Genomic DNA, 18,329 nt, shown 5'->3' with positions numbered 1-18,329 from the left:
TACCCCATGAGAATCTTAGATTCCTGGCTTACTCAATTAAAAAAGGGAATATTGACTTTGATAAATTTCAAAAAAAAAAATGATTACTACGATTACTGAATTAATCCAAACACTGAAATGAAATTACTTCAGATATTGTATTCCTAGGAATTTCATTCAAAATAATCATATTTCTATTCTCACTCAATATAATTTCTAGTAATCACATTCCTATTTCTACTTAAGATTCTGGTCATCCAAACTGAGCTTTATACTACTAGTATTATATCATGCCGGATAAAACGAGTTTAAAAATCCATACACAAGAATTATTCAAATCAAAAAATTAGTAAATTATTAAAAAAGTTTCTGCCAAGGTGACCAAGTCGGAGCCATGACGCCACCACTAAATTGGCAGGAAAAAGATTACTTTCAGCAATAATTTTTTAAATATTGGCCCTTTGAGATTCCCGTTTCGTTAATGGTACTTATTTTTGAATTAAAAATAATATATTATGAGAGAATAATCTATCTTGTAAAATAAAAAATAAAAATTTTAAAAATAAGAACTTTAGTAGAACGGGAGCCCTAATAGTTTTCAGTTTTATCTACATATTTTATTTAACTTTGAATTGCTCTTTTTCATGGGCTTTTGTTAAATGTCGATTTAAGAAAAACACATTCTCGTATAATTAAACCAAGGGTTAATTCCAGATACACCCTCTGTACTTAGGTCATTTTTCAACTACACCCCATCTACTTCATTTTTAATCACTCGCACCCCTTGTACTTAAGACTAGTTTGGAACTGGTAGTATTTTCGTCCAAAGTAACGAAAAGACTGAAATATACCCATTCGTATTCCCTTTCTTTGAAAAATCATAACTTATTCATATAAGGTCCAAAAATACTCAAACCAGTGCCCAAACTTGCTTAACATCCATATGTATCTACTGTAAAAATTGAAAGATTAGTTATCAACCAAATATTGTCCAAATTTCAAAAGAACAAGCTGTTCTACAGAAAAACAGGGCAGCCAATCATGTCCTCGTAGAAAATCCATAACTAATTCATTTCAACTCCAAAAATATTGAAACCAACTCTCAAAGTTTTGTAACGTAAATTATTATTCTCAGTAAAAATATCAAATTCATAACTTAATAGGATAGTTCCCAGAAATAAAAAGAAGATGGCTCTGCCCAGATTTCGAAACATGTGTATCAGTTCATATTCCGAAAATCATAACTAATTCTGTGTTGATTGGTTTTGCATGTTCTTGGTATCAAAATTTTTGTCTTTAAACTTACTTTAAAAGTTATGAAGACTTCAAAAATTGAATCATAGCAGAAGGTTTCTCAAAATACAAATTTGTGATGGTCCAGAAAGCTGTCAAGAAAGTTTAAGAAGTTACCGGCAAGAAAATAAGTTTTCCGATGAGTGAATGGTGACGGGAGGTGGTGGCTCATGGTGGAACTGGGGGGTGGGGTGGAAGAACACCATCCTCCTCCTCTTTCTTCAAATTTCGTAGCTCCCTCCCTCAAAAATTAAAATACATGTTTGACTAGTTTTTACCAAGATGATAAAAAAAATGTTATAACCAAATATATTTACACATGCATGAGTGTAATTCTAGGTGTCAAATTGGCCATGCCATGTGTCTATAAGCGTGACATGTGTACTTGCATGCGCAAGTGGTCCCAGACGCACGAGCACACGCGTAGCCGAGAAGCTATTCGGGTTTCGGTCTCAGAAAAATATGAAATTTACACAATACCCTAAATAAATTATTCTTAGAATAACCCCATTCTCGGAATTTCAAGAAAAAATCCAAAACACATAGATTTGAAATGTCTAGCCAATTGACTTGTAAAATATGTTCGTGACTCCGTCCGCGACCAATAATTAATGGTTGTAATGAATTATCATTGTAAATGGGTTTTGGGATCAATTTGGTCTTAGAGAAGATGTTTTAGAAGGGAAAATTCCTGCCAACAAGCCATTACCTGCTTTTTCGTTATTTTGGACGGAAATACTTACAGTTCCAAACTAGTCTTAAGTACAAGGGGTGCGAGTGATTAAAAATGAAGTAGAGGGGGTGTAGTTGAAAAATGACCTAAGTACAGGGGGTGTATCTGGAATTTATCCTTAACGAAATTTCCTGATTTGAAATTTGGATTGGATTTGCAGTTTGATGAATTTTTTTTTCTCATCCCTAACCGTATAATAGTTGGTATAATTTTTTATTTAGTTGACAAAAAAGATGGATGTACTTATTTGGTGTCTCTATAGTTTTTGATGAATCATCCCCACTAGTGGGTTTTTTTTTTATAATGTTTTCGATGAATAACCTCCAAAGTTTGTTGTAATGATTTTATTGTGGTTAATTAGAAAAATAAATTTCTGTCACTATAATTAACAAAGTGCCCCCACTAAATGACATTTCTCAATCCGTCCATGTCTAGTCATCCAAACTGAGCTTGATACTATAGTATTATCATGCCGGATAAAACAAGTTTTAAAATCCATACACAAGAATTATTCAAATAAAAAAATTAGTAAATTATTAAAAAAGTTTCTGCCAAGTTGACCAAGTCGGAGCCATGACGCCACCACTAAATTGGCAGGAAAAAGATTACTTTCAGCAATAGATTAATTTTTTAAATATTGGCCCTTTGAGATTCCCGTTTTGTTAATAGTACTTATTTTTGAAATTTGGATTGGATTTGTAGTTTGATGAATTTTTTTTTCTCATCCCTACCCGTATAATAGTTGGTATAATTTTTTATTTAGTTGACAAAAAAGATAGATGTACTTATTTGGTGTCTCTATAAGTTTTTGATGAATCATCCCCACTGGTGGTTTTATTTATTTATAATGTTTTCGATGAATAACCTCCAAAGTTTGTTGTTTATTAGCTCTTAAATTGGCAAAGGATGCTTTATTAAAACACCAATAACTCCTCTTTCATTGTTAGCTGGATAGTACATTGAACCAAATATAATTTCCATGTTTACGTAGTCTTTACACACCGGTACAATTTTAGCGAAACAGACGGCCTAAGTTCCTTAAAAATAATCACAAATAGGACTTTTACGTTTGGCCTTGTCTGTATATCTCTCGTATTAAGTAGTTCCGTGCCACAAAAAATTGGATACAAATGGTAATTCATTTGGTTGCGACGTAAGCCTTTCTGCTCTGTTTTTGGTCTTTGTTTTACCTCTGTATCAAGAGATCAAAATGCTCATAGTAGGTTTGGAAAAATCAAAAAATTGAAGTTTTTTTTATAAGTAATCTCACTTAGAGTATCCACAATCGCACAATCAAAAGTGCTAGCTTTTTAAAGTTAACAATGTTTGTGCAAAATATGACTCACAATGCTATCATCAAACTTAGCAACATTTTTAGAAATAATCAAATTTTGGACTTTGGATAACCAAAACTAACAATATTTTGTTAATAACTAAATTCAATTAACCTCACATTCTCAATCAAATACACACATCATTACAAAAAAAAAAAGAGTTATGTCTTTTTCTTTTTCCGACTAGACAATTTCAAGAGGATATTCAATGGTGTATGATATTTGCAGATGACATTGTTCTCGTAGATGAAACCGCTAGAGGTGTTAATAAAAGATATTTGATTCTACGACTTTCTTAGGATTAATCAACGAGAGCCTTAGAGTCAAAATTTAATTATGAACATTTAGGATAAAATGATCAAAAAATTAAAATCTTTCCACCGATTCAAATGGATTAAAATTTGGAACACTTAATTTTTTAACCATATTTTTCAATATATAAAATGTATAAAGAGGTTGAAAAATTAATTGTTTCAAATTTCAATCCGTTTGAATCGGTGGAAAGATTTTAGTTTTTTGATCATTTTATCCTAAATGGTCATAATTAAATTTTGACTTTATGGCTCTCGTTGATTAGCCCCAAAGCCCACATACGACGAAGGTTTTTAGTTGCCCTTGGGAAAAGAAGAAGGCCCGCTCCTATTAACACAGGAATGGAAAGTGGAACAAAAGGTATGATCCACGCATATTGATATGTATGTTCCATAAAAAAGCCTTTTATTAGAAATTATTTTCAATTCACCAGATCTTAGCTTTTTCAAAAAGGTTAATAAAAAAGTGATGACTTAGTTATAAAAGTTATAACATAAGAAATTTAGAAAGATGCCAAATAAATAAGATGACAAATAAATTTTAGTATTATTACTGTTCTACTAAGTTAGTATACAAATTAAGAATTATATAAAACTATATTAATAGATATTTGATTCTACGACTTTCTTAGGATTAATCAACGAAAGCCTAGAGTCAAAATTTAATTATGAACATCTAGGATAAAATGATTAAAAAATTAAAATCTTTTCACCGGTTGAAACAGATTAAAATTTGAAACACTTAATGTTTAAACAATATTATATATATAATATATATAAAAATGAGGTTGAAATTAAAATGGAATAGGAAGGGGAGTAGTTGACGCTGTTAGAGGGAAAAAAAGGAGCTGATACGTGTCAGAAGGAAAGGACTGGACAGATAAATTCGGACAGGAGATCCGGGGCCTTAGACCGAAGAGTCACACACTAATCAATAATTGCAAAGAAGCCGACACGGTAAGCATGCCAATATGAAAACAACTAATTAGACTTGGAATTTTAAACCTCTTATTAGTGACCCGATAAGAGGTTTAATTAATGACGCGATAATTGCCGACGCTTATAATGGGATTTTAAACCTCTTAATAAATGACCCGATAATTACAGCTACATCTGATTTTTGAATTTCAATAGTTTGTTGCAAAATGCCTGCGATTTCAACGTCCCTTTTTTTGCTTTCAAACCCAACCGCGTTATCTGTTAATCTCAAACCAGAAATTTAAATTAATAGTACCTAACTAATCTAATCTTCCGCCCATTACCCAAATCCCCTCTCTCTCTCTCTCGGGTGGGTACCACGTTATTTGGCTGGCGTGGTGCGTGAGTGGGCATATTCGAGATGTCCAAAAGTGTATTGGACAGTTCAGATTAAATATTCTATCTCCTCTCATCTCTACACTCTCTTTCTTCTTTCTCTCTCCAAATTCGAGTCGTTTAAAAAAAAATGAACTATCCCGATGCACCGATCGAGCACCATGTGATACCAGCTCGGCACTGAAAAATTTCTCATCTCTCTCTACCCATCTCCATCCTCTCTCTCTAGCACAACACGGTATTGACTAGCATTAAGAAATAGACCCAAGGGCTATCGCGATTGGTTGGTGAGTCTTTTTCTCACGCACTTAATCGGAGCACATTTCGTCATAATTAGGTTATTTCTCATGAATTTCTTATTTTTGGCATGAATAATCTATCTTTACCTGAATCGGAGAAAAAATTAATCGAATTGTGTATAAATTGGCCCGGACGGTCCGGCCATCGAACCCAAAATAAAGAAAACCTTTGTTATTTTCCTAAAACGTAGACCCCTACTGATCCCACCAATCAAAAGTTATTCACCGACAGGAAAAGAAAACTACTCTCTCTCTCCCTCTCTCTTCTCTCTCTCTCCACACTTCCGATCCAAGAGAGAAACAATCATCATAACAGAAGGCTACACACTCCAAATTCATTGATTCATTCATCACCTGCTTTGAATTCAAACACACACACACATACACACAATACATTTGTATGTATGTATGTATGAATGTACAGATATCTATAGAACCCTAATTCGGTCCCAATGCATTGCCCCAATTGGGCACAACCCGAGCCGTTGATTTACCGTGATTGCTCCGGCGGATCTGATGGTGAGGGGTTTCGCGAGATTCTTGTCAGGGGAGAGAGAGCAATGGCGGGGTTGTTGTTTTGATTCTAGGGTTCCGAGGAGGAGAAAATGCAGCTCCACATCTCACCTAGCATGAGAAGCATAACCATATCGAGCAGCAGCAATGGATTCGTTGACTTGATGAAGATCAAGGTCGCAGCTCGCCACATCTCGTACCGCACGCTGTTCCACACGATCCTGATCCTCGCCTTCCTCTTGCCGTTCGTGTTCATCCTCACTGCTGTTGTTACCCTCGAAGGTGTCAACAAGTGCTCCTCATTCGGTACCGATTTCTTTAACTCTATTCCGTCGATAATTTGGTTGCTTCGTGTTGATTTGCTTTGTGATTTTACGGCGTAGATCTCGGTTTCGTTTTGGAATGTTAGCTTCGAGAAGAATGTGATTTGGCTTTGCCCTGACTTTAATCGGACTCGACGTTGGTGGACAGGGGAATTGGGTCCCCGAGATTTGTGGAGGTGCGCGTAAGCTAGTCCAGATACCAAAAGTTATCAAAATTATTATCAAAGTAAAAGAGATGAATATGATCGGTTAATGTGTGGTAGTGGAGGTAGTCCTCACAGACGGTGGCCGGCGGGATTGGTCTCCCAGATTAGTTGAAGTGCACATAAGCTGGCTCAGACGCTTGAGTTATCAGGGAAAAAAGTGGAGGAATGCAATCTTAGTCTTTTGGCTATCATTGGTTTGATTTAATTTTGTTTTTTACAACATAGGAGGTATCCCCACACCCAAACGTGATGACTGATAAGACTAATCCACCTAGGGACAGCCGCAGGGAACCAACACCCATGGAAAGCAGTGAGAAACAGTTAGGAGGAGACCATTGGACGTGCCCATGAGGCTACACACTACTGATATAGACTTTCACCTCCTAACTGGTTGGCCTATCCCCAAGAATCAAACTCACACCTCCAGGGTGGGAGCAAACCCTGGCTAGTGGAGACAACCCTCGTTGGTTGGTTTGATTTAATTGAACTTATAACCATCGAGAAAGCATAATGGTAGGAAATGATTCATGAGCTGACCCCAATTGATTGGAACACGAGGGTTAGTTTAGTTTGGTTGGGTATGTTTGATTTGATTGAGTTGAATTGGGATTCTTAGGTTTTTGATGCTGTCAAATTAAAGTTAGTATTCCTATTCAATTTTATTCCTTTGGGTGTAGTCGGTACTCCTGACCGACCATAAATCCATATGTGGATGCTTTTTATTCGTTTAAGTCTAGGTTTGCATTGTGAGATATCTGAATTTGGTTGGTTTCACCAGACTCATGTGGCTTGAAGTTACCCATTCATGTTAGCATAGTCAATAGATAGATATAAACCTGACTCTAGGGAACTTTTCTTATTCTGTTACCGTATTTGCCAATGCTAATATACTGTTTTTTTTGATAATTTTTACTGGTTATTAAAATATATTGAATTTAGGATAATTTTTGTTGTGAAGCTCTTGGTACTTGGATTATTTTTGATAATTTGAATCATATTATCTCTAGTCGAACTTAAGGTAGATCACGTTCATTTGGTGTGGCAAAGCTAAAAACTATGTCACACCGTCATGTATTTGGGCAAAGACAAATGTGGTAGGGTTGATCCTGACTTTGATTAAGCCCCGTTGTGTTTGTGGCTACTATTTTTTTTGACGTACCTTGGCATTTGTCTTTTTGGATTGATGGATCTTTGTTAAGGCTATTGTGTGTCTCTGAACCTCTTCTTCTTTCACTTCCTTTTTCCCGGTGATTGGTGCTACTCTAATTTTACCACGATAGAATTCTACTGCTACGTTTTCCCTTTGTTATATAGCATTTTGATATGTCGACTTGTGAAATCTTTCTTGAAAACCTTGCAGTTGTTTTTAGTCGTCTGCTTTTAGGTTTGCCCAAGACCATGCTACTTTTCATTGTTTTTTAATGTGTTCTACCTTTTTGTCTATTTGGGAAAAGTTTTATATTTCTCATAGTTTCTTCGGCATATATTGTTTGTTTACCGCGCAAATCATTTGTTTCATCCTTTCCTTTGTGCTACAGATTGCTTAGGCAGGCGGTTGGGACCGAAGCTTCTTGGTAGGGGTGATAATTCTGGGGTAAACAACTTTTTTCTTTTTTATTTTCCCCTTGTCAATATGACTTGATTTTATCTTTTAACACAAGTTATTACAAGTTTACAACTCTCCGTGGATGTGTGAATTAACTGAATTGTTCTTTGCCGGTGTTGCAGCAAAGGTTGGTTAAAGATTTTTACAAAGTCCTCAATCAAGTAAGCACAGAGGAAATCCCAGATGGCCTAAAGCTGCCAGAGTCATTCAGTCAACTCGTTTCTGAAATGAGAAACAAGAAGTACAGCACAAAGGAATTTGCTTTAATTATGAAGGGAATGGTAGGTGGTGCCCCTAGAGAGATATGCTTTCTGCCTTCCGTTCTTGTTTCCTTACGCATAGATTATGCCATTCTGTAGTGATGTTTGTTTGTCTCTTGACTCTTCACAACACCCTGTAATGGGACCTTCTAGAATGTGCAAGAGTTAGCTACAGATTAGATTAGGTAAAAGTTAGTGGGTAAGAAACGTAAAATTCTATGGAATCACGACGAATTTTCTTTACTACTTTAAGAATCCTAGTGTTATTTGGCTAGCTGACTGCTAACTGCTTAAAAGGAAAACTAAAAAATCATCGTGAAGTGCAAAGGGGACCAAGTAAAGAAGACTAAGGAGTCCGAAACAAAATTTAACCTGAAATCCTTGATAAACTCCTCTGTACTGTGGAGTTATTCTTGAGAGAGACTATTCTTTTTCTGCTGTATCTTCATGGTTAACTCATACAACAAATCAAATTTTTGACGTTCTTTCAATCAATTGCCGGATTTCATTGGGAGAATGATATATTGTTTACTAGTTTGTGTATGGTCTTCCTAAGATGCTGATACTGGTTGTGTACTGGAGTATTATGTGTTTATCTCGCACACATCTCAGTCATATTTTTGTCCATAGTAATTGCACTCTAGACCTCGATATTTAGTGGGGATTTATGACGCATTTTATTGTGTATCTTTTAAGTCATACCCACTTTCTTTTAGATACAAGAAGATTATGTTAGATCAGCATTTAGAATTAGCTTGTCCTATGTTCTGACCGAAACCATTTTTTTTTCTGTGTTTAATGTTTTTATTCAATGCGAAAAGTGCAAGGTTTTGGGTTTACATATTATATTTCTTAGAGCTTTTTGAATACATCTAGCGATGCAATAACGTACGTGGTTGAGAAGCTATTTAGCTTTGCTATGTGCTTGTCTGATGAGATACCTATTGTGGTTGAAAATTTTCCCCTCGATACTTGTGGTTGAGAAGGTGCTTGCCTATATGCGGTTGTGGTTTTATTTTTCTTTTAGGAGTATAAATTGTGCAGGGATAACCATTTTACCTTTTTTCTTTCACAAGTTAGATAGCGGTACTTGTGGTTCATGCATTTGCATGATATATATATATATATATATATATATATATAGCCCTTCTTATGAGGGATCCCCTACTTAGCTCAAGTGCGGACCTCATAGATCCCAATCGAATTTCGATGATCCGAGCCGCTCAATGTGATCAAAACGTGATTTTAAGGATTATATCGAGAAATCGTCAAAAAAAATGGTCGGGAAGGGCTTCATCCGAACGGTTTTTTATTGAACGGTTCTAACAAAAACTACTTAAATCAAGTCCTTTCCGGTCATTTTTTTTACCGATTTCTCGCGGGTACCCTCAAAATTACGTTCTGATCACATTAAGCGGCTCGGATCATCGAAATTCAATCGGGAAAGGAGAGAAATGAGGAGGTCCGCACTTAAGGAGCCTATTTAAGGTCCTCACAGGAAGCTCACTGTATATATATACACAGTCATTTTCAAATAAGGTGGCCCTTATTTTAGTTAAAATAAGGACCTCTCCATTTCTCTTATTTTCCGTTTGAATTTTGATGATCCAAGCCGCTCAATGTGTTCAGAACGTGATTTTAAGGGTATCCGCGAGGAATCGGCAAAAAAAAAGACCGAGAAGGTCTTCATCCGAGCAGTTTTAATTTGAACCGTTTGATAAAAAATAAACAAAAACTGCTCGGATGAAGCCCTTCCCGATCTTGTTTTTTGCTGATTTCTCGCGTGTACCCTTAAAATCACGCTCTGAACACATTGAGCGGCTCGGATTATTGAACTTTGATCGGGAAAAGGAGGTTCTTATTTTATTAAGTTAAGGTGGCCCTTAGGAGAAGCGGACTCTATATATATATATATATATATACAGTCATTTTCAAATAAGGTGGTCCTTATTTTAGTTAAAATAAGGACCTCTCCATTTCTCCCATTTTCCGTTTGAATTTTGATGATCCAAGCCGCTCAATGTGTTCAGAACGTGATTTTAAGGGTATCCTCAAGGAATCGGCAAAAAAAAAGACCGGGAATGTCTTCATCCGAGCAGTTTTAATTTGAACCGTTTGATAAAAAATAAACAAAAACTGCTCCGATGAAGCCCTTCCCGATCTTTTTTTTTTACTGATTTCTCGCATGTACCCTTAAAATCACGCTCTGAACACATTGAGCGGCTCAGATCATCGAAATTCGATCGAAAAAGGGAGGTCCTTATTTTATTAAGTTAAGGTGGTCCTTAGGAGAAGGGGACTCTATATATATATATATATATATATATATATATATATATTTGTTTTAAGCGCGCGTGTTATTCTGGAGTAAACTGTGTCAGGAATTAGGAGATCTGCTAGCTATATTGCTGCTTAGGTGACTAATGGAAAATTATGGCAGAACGAAAAGGTCCTCCTTTTTGTGTTTAGTCACTTGTGAATAATCTTTTGATAGGATTTGTGAGGGTGTTTATCCGGTTCTCCCTCTGCATCTTGCGTTCGGATCCTGAATTCTGGATAGAGCTTTACCTTCCCTAACCTTGATCCGCAAGACAGAACACCGTTAGCGCTTAGCCGGCCGTTGGGTAGCCGGAAGGCACTCCCATGCTTAATGCTGTGTTTGGATGAGTGTGTGAGAAATTTTTTGGGGTTATGAGTGGAGAGAGAAATAGAGTAATGATTGGCAATAGGGGTAATGAGTGGAGAGAGATAGAGAGAGAAATGAGAATAATGATTGGAGATAGGGGTAATGTGTGGAGAGTAATGATTGGAAGTAGGGGTAATGAGTATTTTTTGAGTTGGAATTTTTTTTCCAAAAACTAAACTGAAGTTACTGAACAAGGCATTTTGTCAGTCTCAACTCAAGTAGTGGAAAGTACAGAGCGCAAAGAGTGAATAATAATGGCGTACCGCTGTTGGGCTTGTACTTTATATAGAGAGACTTGGTTTAGCCCCCAAATAAGCTTGTGCCGAGCTCGTGCTTTTGGTGACGTCACAAATAACTCTCTCATTTTGAATTCATTCATGACGATTGCTGAGCACCACAGTGGTCGGCACCATGTGACTGAACCATGCCACTCTGCACCGATGTGGCACCATCTCCAGTCACATGTCACCATAAGCGCCCTGGCCCAATACCTTGCCCTAGCTGCAATACCATGGGCCAAACGGGCCACCCGGCCATTAGGGGCTTGGCTGTCAGGCCGTTCTCTGGACTGGCCTTGTGCAGACAGACCAGGTATGGAACTCCCCGTCTGGCTCGCTACAGGATTCATAGAGAGATATGTGGATAGGCTTAAGGAAAAGGATTATATCATAGATAGCGATGTCATGTGTTCAATGGCGGAAGATGAAGCGGTGGCTAGTTGTAGAACTATGGGATAGGTTTACTGATTTAAGGAAATAAATACATTGGCTGCCCCAAGTTTTGGGTTGAAGACAGTTGGGTTGTTATGCAGGAATGTGCTGTAAATCTACTTTAGCTATTGCTGCCTCTAACTGAACAATTATATTCCATGAACAAATGAAATAGTTCGGATGGAACTTTATAATATCGTTATTTCTCATTTACCTGTCCATTGGCCAAAAAACCCTCAGTTCCATAAGTTTTTTTATTCTTTCCTTTTCTTGGTTCTCTCTTTTTTTAGTTATTCGTGTTTCCGTTTTTTGTCCCTGCTGCCACAGTTACATACTATCCATATATCTCATGGTAGTACCCTTGGTATAAGATATTTATACATAAAAATCCCCTGCCAGGTTGTTATATTATAAAGGAAAATGCACTTCTAAGCTTTTAGAGCTAGCATACTGAGAGTGAAATCTCTTTGTGGATGTGTTCAATGAGATGGTGTAAAGGATTTACCCTTTTTACTGCTTTATATGTTTATTTATCAAGCTTAGAGGGTTTCATTTTGGTATTCCAGGATAGAAGAAAAGGACTGGAATTGTTTAAAAACTCCCCCAGGAGCAGAAAATGTTATAAAACTATTGTTACCTATATTTACTGCTATGTTACTCTTATAAGGCTATGTTTGGTTTGTGCAAACACGTGAGACTATATGCAATAGAGCATTATGTTTGTTTTTTGCTACCATGAGTGGCAAAAACCAATTGGTGTATTTGGTTTATTGTTTACCATATCTGGATGAAGAATTGTGTGCATCTCTCTCTCTCCTCCCCCCCCCCCCCCCCCCCCCTCCCTTCGCAGACACACACTCACCCACACACAATTTCCCTCTTTTGTGCAAACTGATAATTATTGACCGTATATTCTCTCACTTGGGTCATTAGTCGACCGCCTTGGGAACCTTGGTGAGTCAGGTAGAATGACCCAATATTAGAAACTATTTCTTTTTTCTTTATATACTTGGACAAGTCAAAAGTGAAAGCCCTTCAGATCTTTGATCATCTATGTATGGACTGTTACCCGTGTTTGCTTTTTGGGAGGGGGGACCAAATTGAGAGAAACATATGTATGTAGCGTTGCCAGGAGATGTTGCTTTTACATTAGGAAAAGAATAAGGTTTGAAACACCAGAAAATACCATTTCATGCTTCATCAGTTACAGGTACAGCAGTTGATCTTTATGTGAGATGACCTTTTAACGTTCCAACCACCTTTACATCGATAAAATGGGTGAACTCAATAAATATTGGAGAAGATTGAAGAAGCTCCAAATGTCAGATGAGAAGTTCGGGAAAATCTCTTAAGAAGTGGAGGTCCCTGTGTTCAAGTTGTACCTGGTGAGACCACCCAGGAAGGTTTTTGTTTTTCTTGAGAATCGCAGTTTGCAAGTGTCTGGACACTTCAATGAAGCTTGTCTTTGTATTGTTTGCTCCGGATTGTCATCTGGGACCTTGGTGGGTCCCATTTTGCATCACATGAGAGGATAGGAACTTGTTTGCTTGTTGATTTTGCATTGCCTGTCTCCAAGTTCTGTGTATGTATTCCTGCAGCTTTGATTCTCACACTCTTTGGCACATCACTTCAGTTTTGTGCATGTAAAGGAGAAAAATATTTCGCCAATCCATATTTTGTTAACCTCTTCTGGCATCAACCATTTTTAGCTCTTGTTTCAGCTTAACCAGTTATTTGGTTTTGCACAGATGGAGAGATCTGAGAGGGAGATCAGGGAGTCAAAATTCGCAGAACTAATGAACAAACACTTCGCTGCAAGCTCCATTCCTAAAGGCATCCACTGTCTCTCTCTGCGGTTGACTGATGAGTATTCATCTAATGCACATGCACGCCGACAGTTGCCTTCACCAGAATTACTCCCCATGCTTTCTAACAACTCCTACTACCACTTTATTGTGTCAACTGATAACATACTAGCAGCTTCAGTCGTGGTCACATCTGCTGTCCAGTCATTTCTTAAGCCGGAGAAAATAGTTTTCCATGTCATCACTGACAAGAAAACATATGCGGGCATGCACTCATGGTTTGCTCTGAATCCCGTCTCACCAGCTATTGTTGAAGTAAAAGGAGTTCATCAGTTTGAATGGTTAACGAGAGAGAATGTACCTGTGCTTGAAGCTGTAGAAAACCATAATAGCATCAGGAACTACTACCATGGGAATCATATTGCTGGGGCCAACCTTAGTGAGATTACTCCACGAATATTTGCTTCAAAACTGCAGGCTAGAAGCCCGAAGTATATTTCATTGCTCAATCATCTCCGCATCTATTTACCAGAGGTAAGGAAATGTCGTGTGGTACATTCCTCTTCTTTTATTTAAGGACTTTGAAAAATTCTCTCTTTTTATTTTGGTGCGATGAGAAACAATAACTTTTGGTGCTTGGTATAAGAGGCAGTAGCATTTGGAGGTTTAGCCTGCCCAAACCAGGCTAAGCATATCCAGATTGGGAGTTGAGATTCTATGTATATTACCTTTCTTGCGGCTGCTGCCAAGTGGATGGTTCTATTTCTACTCATATCTAGACTCAAAACTTAGTAGCAGGAACCTCCTATTGGTCTAACGAATCTGCTCTAGAACCTCAGTTCCCAATCTGGAGCAAGAACCTTGTCAGGACTTCAATTCTATTGAGACAGAGCCTCAGCTCAATTAGACTTGAATCTTAGTTGTGGGAACCTCCTGTGGGGACCACAGTCCTCAATCTGACTCCTATTGAGAACAAATTGCATTTCTAAATGGAATATTGTACTTGATTTACATATTAGTTTGATGTTTACAAAGAAGCAATTTGCGACTTAACATACACACTTCAACTAAGCAAAACATTAATACTGCGTTCAACTGTCTATATGAGAACATAAATGCTTCTTTAGGCGTTCCCTATTGACATGTCCATTGTTTGTTCTTATTCTGACACATTTTAACACACAGCCAAAATTATTCTTGCAATATACTCCCTCCGTCTCACTTTAAATGTCCCCTACGGAGATTCTTGCATTTTCAAACGAATCAAACCCCAAAAAAAAACATATTTCTACATACTATTTTTTTTAATTTCTTACATCAAAATAAAGTACTCAATGAGCACTTTAATTTGGTATAAGAAAATAAAAATAATGAAATGTAGAAATATGTTTTTTTGGGGTTTGAAATTGCAAGAATTCCTGTAGGGGACATTTAAAGTGGGACGGAGGGAGTATTTACTGTATACATATGAGCAATATATGCTGACGCTTCGTACTAGACTCTTCTATGTGCCTATCGCTTAGGGCAACTGCAAACTATACGGCTCCTGGATAAATTTTTTCTGGGGGATAATGTGACATACTTGCGTAACTTGCCCAATTTCCAGCCTTCCCCCAAAAATGTTTTGAATGCCTAACCATACTACACTATGCGACGCTGTTTCTACTCTAGGTCAAGTCAAAGGCTTCAGTTCAAGAGTGTTGAGGAACTTGTCCATGACTTTGTTCAAAGTACTATGATTGGCTACAGATTGAAGTGTAGCCATACCGGATATGAAAAATCCCCACCCTGTATGAAGATGAAGATGGAATTTAAGATCTTCATGCGACTACCAAGAGACTCGAGTTTCTCCAATATCTTGGGATTGGTTTGAAAGCTATTAGGTTCCTTAAAAGTCTCTGCAAACTAACACTGTGCTTCAAAGTTTTCAAAAGCAGACATATCGCTTAACCTTCTTTTTTTGGTTGCTTAGTTCTGAATTATTGGAAGTAGATATTGCGTGCCTTTAGAACTTCTTTGGGCGGGGTTTGGGGATCAACCATATTGGTTTTGGATTTATTGTGTCCTGCTTTTCGATTCTTTTGTGGACGCACCTGAAGGACATATTTCCCTCTGTTGGGAACTTTTTCTGTATATGAGACTCTTTCTCTGTTTGTGTGTGTGGGGAAAAAATTGCTGACTCTCTGACAGTGCTGTCTACTCCTGTTGCGCAGCTATTTCCAAACCTTGACAAGGTGGTGTTCTTAGATGATGATATTGTCGTTCAGCGTGATCTCTCTCCACTATGGGAAATTGACCTTGGTGGAAAAGTTAATGGAGCTGTAGAAACCTGCAAAGGTGATGATGAGTGGGTAATGTCTAAGCGATTCAGGAACTACTTCAATTTTTCACATCCCCTCATAGCAAAGAATTTGAATCCTGATGAATGTGCATGGGCATATGGGATGAACATCTTTGACTTGCGTGCATGGAGAAGGACGAATATAAGAAGCACATATCACGCCTGGCTGAAGGAGGTAAAATTCTAATACGTATTCGTCACGCAACTTTTGTGGGTTCGACTTATATAACAGAAAAGTGAATCTCAGGGTAGAATGACATCCTTTGGATCTACAGCAGTGGTTGCATTGTTTGTGTTTGTCCGTCTAAGTCTTGTTATTGTAGTTCCTATTTGTGTCCATATAGCTCATTCAGTATCATGGTCTTGTGTTTTACTAGATTCTGTGTTGGGGTATATGGGGCGATGAAATAGTTTTGTTTCAAGTCACCTCATTCAACTGATGCAAGTTTCAAGGCTCCGCTATCATCTTATTTACACTATGTATATGACACATGCATTTCATGTAAAAAATGTACACGTTTCCATCCAAAGTAGTGTTGAAATTTACTTATCAATTTTCTTTGAGATGAATTTAACATTGTTCCACTAAGAGGTTTCTTCAGATTTTCTGTGCTTCCTGTCTAAGCAATCAATGAAATTCCTTTATTTCAATGGGTACTGTCTATATCATAGTCAAGACTGTTTTTGCATGGGTTTCGTGGTTTTAGCTACACCCTCCGTCCCAAATTGTGGTCCATCTTTCCACTTTGGAAGGTCTTAGATTGTTATTCTCTTTTGATAACTCAAAATCAAAGCCTTTATTTTGCAAAATTATTCCCTAGCAGTCGATATGATTGTATTTCAAAGTTAAAAACAGGGGGTAATGTAGGGAATTAATGCTTCTGTTTGAGTTCAAATACAATTATTACTTGTCCCTTCAAAAAGTTGGAATTTCAAAAGGGACCAAGAATATGGGTTAGCGGGTGTATTAAAAACACCGACTTTGGTATACTGTGCATATCTCCCCTTTCTCAGAGTGACTCGATTTTGCAGAATCTGAAGTCAAACTTGACAATGTGGAAGCTGGGAACTCTACCACCTGCATTGATTGCATTTAAAGGCCATGTTCGGGCGATTGATCCACATTGGCACATGCTTGGCCTGGGCTACCAGAACAATACCAAGATTGAGAATGTGCAAAAGGCTGCTGTCATCCACTACAACGGTCAGTCAAAACCATGGCTGCAGATTGGGTTTGAGCATCTCCGTCCATTTTGGTCCAAGTATGTTAGCTACTCTAACGAGTTCATTAGTAATTGCCACATCTTGGAGTAGCTTGTTCAACATAACAGAAGAAGAAATCAACTTGGGTTTTGCACAAGCTCCTTCGGTAGCCGGAAAGTTGGTTGTTCATATCTCAATTTGAAGAGGGAATCATAAAATTGGCCAAATGGCTGTAGATTCAATGTCCAAGATTCCCAGCTGTTCAGTCTTGAGGAGCTGCATCAGCAGCATTCGGTATGCAATACATTCTTTCAGTCTGTAACATATCATTCGGTTGTGTATTTTTTTGGTCGGAAACAAGGACACATTCTTTTGGTCTTCTTGACGGGGTCTTACCTACTTCCTATTGCTTGCTAACTAGTAGAAGAATGGAATAAGGGGGAATACTATGATAAAAAGTACGTCTGTGGAGAAGGAAGTTAAGACCCAGCTCTTTCGAGGATACCACATTAGCGCCATTAGAGTTAGAAATCTATTTCTTTCTTTTTTGTTTTAGTTCCATATTATTGTTGGGAGCCATTTGTTTTTGGATTTCTACCATGATATTTCATTTTTTTAGGTGGTAGGTCTAAGAGATTGATCTATTACAGGTCCCATCGCATTGGGGGAACAATTGTTAGTTGATATATTCGTATTTGTATGTACGATTCATGAGATACGTTTAGAATGTGCAGAAAAATTCTTTTTGGTGCCTATTGATCGTTACCTTATTGCAGAACTCTATTTGAATGAGATCAAGTTAATGAAACGTTCCCGCTATCTGGTTATGTTCACAATGTATTATTTCCCTTAATTAGTTGCTGCTGTTATGGCTTTATGTGCAATACTACAGGAACAGCAGAGGGTATTCTTTCAATAATTCTGTGTACGCAGATCTGTCATAGAACATCCAGAAGTTTAACCATTCATGCACTTTCTATGCCAAATCCGTGGCCTGTTTCGTGTGTACATTGAACTAATGGTATTATTTTCATATGGATTTTCATTTTTCATACGGAGGTATTTGATTAATAATGAATGGTGGTTCTTTGCTTAAAAGAAAATATTCCTAAATTGTTTCAGTAATTTTTTGAATGTAGAAACTTGACAGAAAAAATGCATTAGCAATGAAATTTTACAGGAATCACAGGATGTCCATTCATGCGCTTTCTGTGACCGGTTCTGTGGCTTGTTTTTATGTTTGTTGAGTTCTTGGTATTCTTTTCAGAAATGATACGGACCAGGACACTCAGTCCAGGAAACCAATCAACGGTCCAAATTTAAAGAAACTCTTCCAGGGAAGAGTTCGTTGATTGTGTTTCCTAGAGGGTTTCTTGTTTCCTCTTTCCTGGATTCTACCAGGTCTGATTCTTT

General features: G+C 37.4%; 1 protein-coding gene across 2 annotated transcripts; it reads left to right on the top strand.

Moving 5' to 3' along the window:
* Positions 1–5,459: 5,459 nt before the first annotated feature.
* LOC131302272 (probable galacturonosyltransferase 13) lies at positions 5,460–17,671 on the top strand. Of its 2 annotated transcripts, none has more exons than XM_058328821.1 (6): positions 5,460–6,058; positions 7,844–7,899; positions 8,034–8,192; positions 13,316–13,906; positions 15,586–15,888; positions 16,746–17,671. In XM_058328821.1, exons 1-6 carry the CDS (start codon positions 5,869–5,871, stop codon positions 17,025–17,027), a joined length of 1,581 nt encoding a protein of 526 aa, XP_058184804.1. In that variant the 5' UTR covers positions 5,460–5,868; the 3' UTR covers positions 17,028–17,671. The 2 variants fall into 2 exon arrangements, with proteins under 2 accessions (XP_058184804.1, XP_058184803.1); XM_058328820.1 differs by having other exon boundaries at positions 5,462–6,082.
* Positions 17,672–18,329: the final 658 nt, after the last annotated feature.

This window comes from Rhododendron vialii, chromosome 10a (assembly GCF_030253575.1).
Source record: "Rhododendron vialii isolate Sample 1 chromosome 10a, ASM3025357v1".
In the NCBI taxonomy this organism is placed as follows: Eukaryota; Viridiplantae; Streptophyta; class Magnoliopsida; order Ericales; family Ericaceae; genus Rhododendron; species Rhododendron vialii.
The sequence above is the reverse complement of the archived record's forward strand: the minus strand, read 5'-3'. Positions and strand labels throughout refer to the sequence as shown.